Source organism: Parasteatoda tepidariorum, chromosome 5 (assembly GCF_982258835.1).
Source record: "Parasteatoda tepidariorum strain Cologne lab strain chromosome 5, Ptep-v5.0, whole genome shotgun sequence".
Lineage (NCBI taxonomy): Eukaryota > Metazoa > Arthropoda > Arachnida > Araneae > Theridiidae > Parasteatoda > Parasteatoda tepidariorum.
Window position 1 is genome coordinate 59,178,030 of NC_141759.1, and position 12,014 is coordinate 59,190,043.

The 12,014-nt window shown below is 26.9% G+C and overlaps 1 protein-coding gene across 9 annotated transcripts in view; it reads left to right on the forward strand.

The window, feature by feature from the left end:
• LOC107438219 (uncharacterized) overlaps positions 1-2,523 on the forward strand; it is a 42,778-nt gene extending 40,255 nt beyond the window's left edge. For 8 of the 9 annotated variants that reach the window (XM_087164020.1, XM_087164022.1, XM_087164023.1 and 5 more), the window contains 2 exons: positions 1,062-1,259; positions 1,435-2,523. In XM_087164020.1, the coding sequence (XP_087020146.1) occupies positions 1,062-1,259; positions 1,435-1,611 (375 nt within the window). In that variant the 3' untranslated portion in view covers positions 1,612-2,523. The remainder of the gene's footprint in view (positions 1-1,061; positions 1,260-1,434) is intronic. The other variant, XM_043042501.3, reaches the window with a different exon arrangement.
• The last annotated feature ends 9,491 nt before the right edge of the window (positions 2,524-12,014 follow it).

Genomic DNA, 12,014 nt, shown 5'->3' on the forward strand with positions numbered 1-12,014 from the left:
TAAATGTCAGTAAAGCTTAAGTTAAGACTTAAGTAAGTTCTTAGCCTAACTTGAGAAAAATATTACAGTACAGGACCCGTGATCTGGAAATCGGAAAACCAAAAAACCGGAACGAAATTCAAAAAATTTTCCCGCCATTTTTAAAATTTTTTTTTTTTCCTCATAAGATTTTAGGATTTTTCTTTCTTTTTTGAAAGATGTTTACCTTACCATCATTTTGGAAATAATCATTAGTGTATTACTTCATCGTTTTTTCTTCTTATTAAGCTTATTTTCAAATATATATATTTTTTTTAGTTGGGTTTAACAATAAAAAAAACGGCTTTTTGTAGCGATTCAGAAAACCGGAAAAATCAGTTATCCGGAATAGCGATGGTCCCGATCGTTCCGGATAATCGGTTCCCTACTGTAGTAGACTTAAATTAAAACATTTTGAAAATTGAAAATAATTATAAACTTTTTTTTTTTCTTCAAAAAAAGTCACCAATTTGGCAAGCATGAACTATTTCCTATAACATACTTATGTTATAGGAAATAGTTCATGTTCTTATGAAGGAAAAAAAATCAATATTAAACCAATCAATATTCTCGACGAATCTCGAAATCAATATTCTCGACGAATATACATGGGACGCGAAAGAAGAATAAACCCGACCTTACTCAAATAGAAACACACAAGCAATAAATATTATGATATAACTTTTCCTGCATACCCCTTTCCCCTCCTCCGAAATTGGTAATACCTTCATTGCAAACACTTTCAAGGTCATTTTACTGCATTCACAAGTCGGGGGTGTTGTTCTATTTATAGCAGCGCAATGCAAAGCATTGTACTTCGGGATAGCGTATATATACGCCTGCGGCAGTTAACGCATCGTCTGCCCGAGACATATGTATACGCCCGCTGCAGTAAGGGGTTAATTAATCTAAAAAGGTTAATTTTATTTTAAAAATAATATGCGCTAACGAAATACTAAAACAACAAATTAGTTATGCATTTGTATGTATTAGCATATTGTATTTTTAAAACATGCTAACTTAAATTTTTTTTTTAAAAATAGCTGTCTGCTTACAATCATGATTCTAGTCCCCTCAGCCATGTTCCCATAGTGACCAGTGCTACATCACAACCTGGTCATTTATATGGTCCATCTGCTACAATCTCTAATCCATTGCTCATGCCTGATGCTAGTTCATATAACTCTTTAGCCTGCCATAATGGTACTGCTGATGACATCAGTTTGTCATTGATGCAGCAGGTTAGTAACATCTGCTAATTTTTTTCTTCATATTTTAGAATTGCATTATTTGCTTAATGAGTGCTCAAAGAAAAAAAGAACATGTGCTAATGACTAATTTTATTGCAGCTTATTTATCTTTTTTCTTGGTTTTTACTATTTTTGTTGCTTTTTCTAAACTTTTTTTTTTTGTTAGAATGATGATGAACCTTCAACTGCAGTTTACCAAACTATATCACCGCCCTTCAGCAATCCTGAAATTACAAACTCTCCTCATGCCTCAGATCATCCAGTTTGTAACAACATTGTATTTCATCAGAATTTTGAAAACGCTCTTCAGAATGCCAACAACAGCATGGAAGAAGACAGATGACTACGGTTATGTTACTAATGATGTGGACGCATTGTACAGGCTGTTTTACGATTAGTATTTAGACATCTAAAAATCAATATTGAATATTTGTAGATCACTCCTTTTGGGTTTGCTTTTCTTTATTATCTTATAATTTTAAATAGTTATTATGTAATAATAGCAATTAATAGCTTCTATTTTTTGCCATTTATGTTTTATTTGCAAAGATATCTACTACAGGGTGTGTAGCGTTTTTAAAAAGTGCTTTAAGGTACTTATTTTTGATTTACCTAATTTAAAAGCCCTTAAAGGTACTTTTTTTTTATTCGGTGTTTGTAAAAAGTGCTTAATTTTCTATCTTTTGAAAAGAGATTTTCTTTCTTTGTCATATCGTTTGTCGTTCTAAATTACAAAAAATTCATGATTTTCACAATTTTCTCTGCAATATTTATCAGAAACTTGTTATTTTATCATGATTACGTAAATGTTTTGAAAATATTTTTGAATTTTGTTGATTTTATGTTTATAAATTAAGAACTTTAAACAATAGAAAATTATAATAAGTTTTATTACTACACAGATCTGTATTATGAATTTTTTAGGAAAATAATTAAAAATATTTTTTGAGTGCTTTTAAAAAGTACTTAAAAGGTGCTTATTTTTTGTTGAAAAATCTGGCTACGCACCTTGTTCTACAGGTTTTATGGAATTTAATTTCGACTCTAAAAATACAGAAAGTTTTATGAATCATACAAATCCAATATCTATTTTTTTCCTACAATTTATGAATGACTGTTTACATTTGACAAATTAAAAGATGGTCTATATTTTTTTCTAGATTTATATTTGAAGAATTATTTTATTAATTTGAACAATCTTAATATGAATGTTTTATTTATAATTTAATATTTTGAACCAAAGCTATCCTTGTTATTACAGTAGAAGAGATCCGCAACTAAATATATATGCATACATTATAAATTAATGTATGTATGTTTAATTAACAAATGCTTTCAAATTAAATTGTCTTGTTTTTTCCTTGCCAAGTAATGGGTGATACTATTAACAGGAAGGGAATGAAATAGTAGAGAGCTTTCACTATTTCATTCATATTTAGTTTGTTTTAAACTCCTGAAATTGAAATTATTGAAACTTACATTTATTTTACTATCCCGGTGCTTTGCTTCCCACGTTTGATTTAATTACTTAGTAATTATGTTAAAAAATTTTCAATTATTATGATTTCAGTTCTAACTGTTTTTCCCATTACTTGTAATTTATTGGAAATTGATCATTAAGTTTACTAGATTGTTTCATTTGAAATTAGTTAATATTATAGAACAATGAAAACATTAGAATATGGAGTTAAAAGGTATTAAAATATTACAGTCATAAACTCTGGAGTTCAACTAGCTTGAATTTTGGACATTTTATGCATTTGAAGTTTTTAATTGTTTTGTAGATTTAAAAAAAAAAGAGGAAAAAAATTTCGAAACTTTCAAGTATTAAATATTTCTTTGATTTTTTGTAAAAACTGGACGGGCCAGACTTTATCTAAATTAATAGCAAATTAATTTTAAAAAAAGTATTTAGCCTTTTAGAAAACTAATCATTTTACTTTCTGTTATCAACTTTTACTGCTTATTTTTTAATTTGAGAGTTATTATATCTTTCCAATAAATAAATAAAATGGTAACTTAGCTCAATTGTTAAAAATACTGAATTGTCTGAAGATAATTTTAGTTTCACATTAAAATGTAGCAATAAAATTTTTAGTGCCAAATGTTTATTTCATTTTTCTAAGTGAAACCAAATTCTGCATCAAACTCAAGTATTGAACAAGTTAGCAATTGAATTTCTTATTGTAAACTAACTTAGTGGGCAAAAAACTTCTTATCTTATTTTTGGGAAATGATTAATTTCTGACCTTAATTAATGGAGTGATCTTCTCTTATTCATATTGTAGATTTCTGTGTATAAATATTGGTTAGGTTGTGACTTGCTTAAGCTTGTTTTAATGAAAAAGTTTTATGGACTTGTTAATATCTCCATGAGAAATGTAAATTCTTATAATGGTAAATCAGTTTAGTGAATTGCTATTGTGTAAATTAGTGTAGATATCAAGTACTGTGTTTGTTATTATTTGTTAAAAAAAACTACAGAATTTAAAGTTTTCGAACAATTTCATATAAAAAAAAAAAATTTGCTTTTAAAGATATGTTTAGCATTACCTAAAATTTAATTTTTTGCAAACTAAAAAATATGTATATAAATGTATATTTGTTTTAAATATTTTTAATAAATTAAAATAACATGTTGTTAAACTGTTACAGTTCTTACCAGACTTGTATAAAAGCTTGTTAAAATACTGTTTTAAGTTTGAACTCTTCACAAATTTTAGGTTGCAAGTATAATCTGTATTATATTTTATTTTAATCTTTCTTTTGTACATAAAGAAAATTGTAGTTCAATTAGTAATTTAACAATTTCCATATGCTAATTTTTTTAAGTAGTTTATTTTCAAATATATGCGTTCTTAAAATTAAAACCACAGAAAATATTTAACATTTATTATTTAAATTACGTAATAAAATACAAATATCATGTAACATACTAAAAATTAATCACAATTAATTAATCATTTATTTATTATTATATTTAACATTAGTGTTTTGAGTATTAAAAGCATCTATTACACTGATTTCTTGAATCTTTTTCTTAATAATTTGATCCTATTTACTATTAATAGATCAAATGTGTCTAGTTTTTAGATATCATGTTAAGAAGTGTTTGCCAGCAATTATCAACAAGTTTATTGCAATTTAAAATAAAAAGTAATTTATAATCGTATGAATAGTAATTTTAAATTTTTTTATTATATGGGAGCTAGTTTGTAGAGTATGTAAGATTATTAGAAAAAATCTTAACATGTTTCTATATCATTGTTCCTGAAATACATATTTATTAAATTGCAGAAGTAAGTCTAGGGGTCTGTTTAGGTTATTCTGAGAGGTACCTTGTGAGGTATTTTGTGAAAATTTAGACATAATTTGTGAAAAATTGAAATTTATATTAAAAAGTCAACATAAAAATATGGATTTATCATTTCTTACAGGATAAGAAAATAAAATTTTAAGAAAAAGTATTTTGTGAAACTACCGTTTTTCGTAAAGCTGAATTTGTGAAGGTAAACGGTAGTAAATATGGCCTGGACAGACCCCTGAAGTCTATCTCTTATTTAGGTTAAATTTTTAAGTTGTTGTATTATTACTATTGCTTTGTGCCATTACAGTGTTAGGTTATACAAATTTTTATCTAAAATGTATGTCTCAGAAATTTTAATTGATATTATTAGAAGTGTTACTTTGTCTCATCGAAATCTGGGGAAATTGCATTCATAGTTTTTGAAAGATTGTATGCAGGGTAAATTTTTGTACATCAATGCTTTTTCAAAAAAATATGAGTTATTTTCAAGCAAAATTTAATAATGCTGTACAAATCACACCGGTCACAAATTGGTTGATAATATAAATTTTAGATGCAGGAGCCATGTTTTGGCTTTACCAAGCCTAAAACCAGGTAAAAATCAAAATAACTAAATTAAAATTCAAGTAACTTGGTTATTATCAAACCAACTAGATTTAAACTTAAGTAACTGGTTTAAATTCAGAATAGCAAGTTTAAAATTAGAAATAACTAAGAAGTAAAGTACTATAAGATTTGGATAAGGCGGTAATAATCAACATAGATTTCGTATAAATTTGTTTAATATGAATTAGTTGCAGTAGCTAAAATATTTATTAAGAATATTATTTATTAAGTATACTGAATTTATATCTTCCACAAAGGGAAAGAAAAAAAAAACCTAAATAAAACTGAAATAGTAAAAAATTTATTTAATGTACCACATTAAAAAAATTGGACTAGAATTTCATTGAAGCAATAAAAATTAAATTATTAACTTTTTTTTTTAGATTTTTATATTTACATCACAAAATATTCTCATTATAACTTGTGACTTTATTTTGAGATTAAAAATTTGTGTTTGCTCAGTTTTCATATAGTAGAAAGGAAAAAAAATCTGATAGGAACTATAATTAAAAAAAGTACTGTTTAGCGTGAATAAATTAACTCTCTATTAACTAGTAATTTGATATTTCATATCCTTAGAATAATAACTTTGCATCCTATTTTTAAACAGCGTAATCTCAAAGTTAAAATTTCGAAACATTCATTCTTTCAAATACTATCAATCAAATGAAACCAAATGTTTTTGTTTATTGCTGATGTTTAATTCAATAATCAAATTTATTCAAAAGTGTTGGTATTGCATACCTTGTTGATGCTAATAACTCTGCTTATGGATCAAAATGCTATTTTAGCTTAGCTTTTTTTTTTAAATATTTTAATCCAATGAGCATTATACTTGTAATTAATTCTAAACCCTCATCATGTAATATATAACACAACAGTATTTTCTCCAATTTTAACAGTCACATTTTTTATACACTTGTGAAACCATGACTTTTAAACTAGGGCAATAAAAGAGCTCATTCGTAAACACTGCCTGTTATTTTATATGCATAACAGAATTAATTGTTGCCCTGTAATGGTCTCTTAGCTGTAAAATTACCTGTAATTACATGTTTACAGCAAATCTTAAGGTGTTCATTTACAGTTTATGCCTTATACACTTGTATTGTTTTACTACCGTTTTCTACACTAAGACCAAAAACACTGCCAGTTTTGTATAATCTGTGTTATTTTTTTCCTTGTTCAGGGAATGAGTTGTTTTTGTTTTCTGCTGATAATCGATTCCCATTGTCAATTGGAATTTTCAGCGTGTAATTATTAGTCAAATAAGTAGTCACGTGGAGTCCTAATTTACAAATGTTGTGTATTTATTTTATTTATCCTTATTTAAACTATCTGTCATGTATCATTTGTTTTTTTAACTACTAATGTATAATCTTTTTTTTTTTTTTTTTTAATTGTTGTAGTTCTAACTTAATTTTTGACAAGCGTGCTTTTTCTACTCCAAAATTGTATTATTTGAACTTTTTTTTAAGGTATCTTCATGGTGTAACAGGTGCAAAAAAAAATTTTTTTTTTTTTGCATCAGTGTACTGTATAGTTATTGTGAGAACTGCTTCCGGTTGAAAGGCTGTGGTTGTCTTTAGCTATGGAAGCAAGAATAAATCTGTTTCTAATGAGGGGGCGTTGAAGAAATACCATGACTCTCCTCATTTAATCAAGTATGAAATGGTTAACTCAACACCCCTACTTGAAATTACTTATCTTCATAGCCACAGTAACAGCCATTATGAAGAAGTTCTCCCGATAGTCGGCCAGTGAAAATTTTCTTGTGTGATGATTGCTCAGAGATTTTTTTGAAAAATGTATAAAAGCTACTTTCTGATTACGTAAGTCTAAAAGGTTTAAACATAAAGTGGATAATACATTTCCAGCTATTCTTATAGCTGTAGACTACTGGGTTTTGCCATTTTCTCTAAATCTCCTTGTTTACATGATTTATCCTAATCTTTGTGTATTTTAAAAAGTTTATGAATAAGAAATCAATCAAAATAGATTTTTCGCTTACTTTGGTACTGCTAAATAATGAAATAAGCATCATTTACAGTAATAATTCAAAGCTTTTAGTTATTTCAAATCAAATAAGGAATATGTTATAACCCTTGCAGCAGAATGTTTTCAGGCTTTCTGCGACAAACCTCTCTAGTACTAATATCTTTTTGCAAAATACTTTAATATTAATTGTTACTAATTTAAAGTGACAAAAACGTTGTGTTTACAAAAAAAAGCAATTTTATTTGGATAAAATAAGTTGTTCAAATTTTTTTTTTTTTAATATTATGAGCGATATTCTTTAAAGGGCAAAAACGCAATAATTATTCCCTTTTCCGCATTTTGTAAATCATCGTAACATTATAAAAATCGTCAAATCCGTTACAGAAACTGCCGAAGATAAAAGATCGACGACAAAATTAATCGAATCGGTCTCTTTAAAAAGGGGTTACTAAAATTCGTGTTTTGTTTCGAGATTTGGTTGCTGTAATAATCATCGTACTAAAAGCATCGAATTTACAAACCAAGTGAAAGTCCAATATCAATAACTGTCGAAAATACAACCAAAACACTATGGATTTACTGCATTATTTGCGTAAATTGTGATTTGCACCAGAAAGTGATTATTTAAATGCGCAATTACATGCAGAAATAATATGAACTCAGAAATAACTGGAATTTTAAAAACCCCGTGGAATTCGGTAGCGCTAGCAATAACTCCCCAAAAAAAATTTGGAATTGTCGCAATAAAAAAGTAAATTATCAAATAAGTGATGTCGAGTTTCACGTGTAATAAAATCGTTTAAAATAACATCGAGGATTTTTTTTTTAAAAATTGGAAATTTGTAGCAATAACGATCCAAAGAATGATTAAGTATGGATAAACAATGATAACGGTGCAAATCAGGAGTGTTAAGGATTGATTTCTTTGTGTGCCGTAATAATATTCGATATAATAATTTATATAATAATAACTATATATAATATTCAATGTAATAATAATTTATATAATAATAATATTTAATAATAATAACAATATAATAATTTTTCAAAAAAAAAAACGAATCAGTAATAGTATCCGAGCAATACTACACACCGAATTTTTTATTAAAAAAATAAATAAAAGTAAAAATTTGTAGCAATAATTGCTGGGGGAAAAAAAAAAGATCAAAACACTACATATGTTATTTCTTAAATGAAAATAGAAAAATCGCGTGCATTTCTTTCCCACTAAGATTTTTAAAAAATGCTATGCTGTTTAGCAAAATTTTTTTCTTTGAAATTAAGCTATCAACTAGATTCTGGCTCACACTAAAATGCGTTTGCAACAAACCGGTGAAATTTCATTAAAAAATTAGCTTAATTACGTATCGTTACTCTAGCTAAAAATCAAGTTTTTTTAAACAGTATTTCAGTTGAGAATGGCATTATAACTCTGAAATTTTAAACATATACTTTTAAAATTGTACTCTATGGAAAAAAAAAAAAAATCTTTGTATGTGTTTCGCTAGGGAGACCCCTTAAATCTACGTTATTTGTTACCATGTTTTCCTCGCGGAAAAATAATATTAAATATTTAATTTTTGAATCTTCAGATTCTCCTTCAGGAATTTATTTATAAATTAATAAAATTCTGAAACAGGAAAATATGGTACCAAAAATGTTAAAGTGACCATTAAATAATTTCTTTTTTTTCTTTCGGAGAAGCAAATGTAATAGAAGTTGTACTATATAGAGAAAAGTTAAAATATTCACTATGTTTAACTTATGTTAATTCATAGAAAACATTTGTAAATAAAGTTTTTATTGTTATATTTTGTTTTTTTTATTTGAAATGCTTATTTCATCACCTTACATTCACGTAGATATTGTTTTAAACATAGTCAAAAATAGCAGTTTTAAGATAATTATACATTTATTCGCAATCACTATTCAGTTAGGCTTTGTATAATATCCTTGATGTTTAACTATTTTTTATTCAAAAAAAATTTCGTATAAAACCGACAAGTCTTGATTCAATAAGGAAAAGGGTGCTGCAATCATCCTAAGACAGGGTTGAAACAAAACCAGGATTTTTTAATTAAGAAAAGCCCAAGCCTGGTGGGTTTAATTGGGTGTTATTTTTAAGAGGGGCAATACATAGTACATCTTAAAGGTTATGAAATAATTTTGTTACGAAATCTATAACAGCATTCAGTCTTAATATTGGAAGATATGTTAAACATAAAATTAATTTTAATGAACTAACAAGCAAATAAATTCATGCTACAGCTTCATATAATTTATTAGATAGGAACTAGTCTAAAAAATTTCTCATTTTCAATGAATTTATTTTAAACTGTTATATAAATATTTAAAAATATATTAGGGGGACCGGAAAGAAATGTCAATTCGGTGCATTTGATATTAAGATTTTATTTTTAATCACTAATACGAATATTTAATGCTCCAAAACGACATTACTTTTCAGTCCCCATAATAGTTTGATGATAACTGCATAAAAGTTAGTCCTTTCAGAAAAACAACTAGTCCACATTCCAACCCTGTAGCTCTTTTAATAGGCTCAAAATGAGATGGTCTTTAACATTTAGTTATCAGTCACACTTGCTGAACCTGCTTGCTTGGGCAGCTATTGTTCTCAAAAAAGTATGTTGAAGTTTATAGATATTTAGAGTGAATAAGAACCAGAAAAGCTTATTATCTTCTTATAGGATGAATATTATACTTTTTATGTCATTGAGATTAAATTCTAGTACTATTCAAAGTGTTCCAATTTTGTTATTAAAATATTCTTTAAAATTTCAGAAATATATTATTTTAGGTCGGCAACTTTAGAAAGTAATTAAGATTATTAACTTAAAAAAGGTAGAATTTGAGAAAAATATGGACAATCATAATAGCAATTAGTAATAAGAAAAAAAGGGGGGCTGACAAACCAACTCTGTTTATTTCTATAAACAAAAATTAAAAATAGGTTATATTGGTAGGTAGACCGCTCTCTTTTAAGATATCAAGAATGCAAGGCGTAAAAGTTTTAATAGTTGTCTTCAAACTGCATAACATTATAATCATAGCAATTTATCAAAATTATTAGATAATTTTCAGAAACAATTTGCCCGCCCTTGTATCAGAACTTAAAACGACTTAGTTTCTACGTTCTATTTTTTCATCAATTCAGTTGAATTATATAAATGGACGCATTAAGAAGTATAAGGCATTTATTGTTTACCTATCTTTATCACTTGTGCATTGCTTGTATGCAGGATTGATAGATTTCAAATAGTTTTGACTGTGTAAGTCATTTCAAGAACAATCGGTGATAAAATTCAAAAGAATATTTGTATAATCACATCAAAATTACATTATTTTGATAAATAATATTATATTGTACAGTATACTCTTGATATTTCCAAGTTGAAGGGACACTGAAAAAATGTCTAGACAATAAGTTCTAAAAAGTAGAAAAATGTATTCTAAAAATAAAGCGACGATACATGAGTATAACTAGTACAGGGCTGATTGTGCTCCAGATTTTTTGCTAACAGTGATCCGGAAGTTTCCGGAGATCGAAGGTCCAGACGTTTCAAAAAATCATTCATCACAGAAGTTTCCGGAAATCAAATTTTCAAAGGTGGACCTTAAAAACAGTTTATTTTATTTGTTTGTAAGGGAGAGCCAGAGAGATACTTTATAAGCTTATATTCATTTTTTTTATCTGTAAATAGTTGTTATAATCATAAACTCAAGAAAGAAAGAAATATTTGTGAACTTAAATTACTTCTCCAGGTCATCATAGGTATGTGTAAAAGTTAAAATATATTTTAATTAAACTAAGAAATATTGAGAAAAAGGAAAGAAAAAAAAACTTCTTTAAAATTTTTCAATTTAAACCGTTTTTTTAAATTTTTTAACTGAAGAAATTTTCCGGAATTTTGACTTGGGCTCACAACCACCCCTGCTAGTAATAAATATTGATAGTTGACTATAGGTCTAAATACAACAATCATAATTTTATTTTTTAAAGTAAGACGAAAATAATGATAGCTTAATTATTTTTCCGAAAAAAATTTCATTTTCTATTCCAAAATTTTTTTTGACATAACTATGTTTTGAAAAACTATTCGACATAGGAATCCAAATTAACATTAGGAAAACATGCCAAGGAGAAAAATATGTTTTTGACATAACTAGGTTTCCGAGATATCGGGAGTAAACTGTATCTTGTGCTTGGAAAATATATGAGGTTGTAAAGTGTGGAATTCTCTATTTTCATTACTTTTGCAATCAAACAGATATAGTTTATTTTTCAACTAAATTTATAAAATTGACAAATATAATTAAGTTTCTCTATATTAACTTAATCTAGTAACATATAAGAGAACTTAACTGCAATTGAAGTAACAATACATCAAAGCAATAAATTCTCAACTGAACTGGCACAGGAAAATTAGTTTATGATATTTAATGTTTGTGCTATAAATAGGGTTAAAAGTGTTCAGGTATTTACCTGCAATTAATAAGAATGAACCTAATTTTCAAATTCTTCCAGTTTTATGTATGCACATGAACCCAATATGTGTCCCGAAATCTTTATTTTTATATCCAATTTCACTTATTTCTTCAAAAGAAAGCATCTTATATTTTCTAACACTCGATCAGTTGTTGGAGATACTCCCCTTCCTCGGAGGTTTTCAGGTTTAGACATCTAAGAATTTATTATAGATGATGAAGATTGAACAAAATCTGTGTTCCTCCCTTCCTTAAAAACTCAAACGGCAAAAAATATTAATAACAAAATTAAGATTTTTTGGTAAAGGACACCTAGATATTTTTAAGTA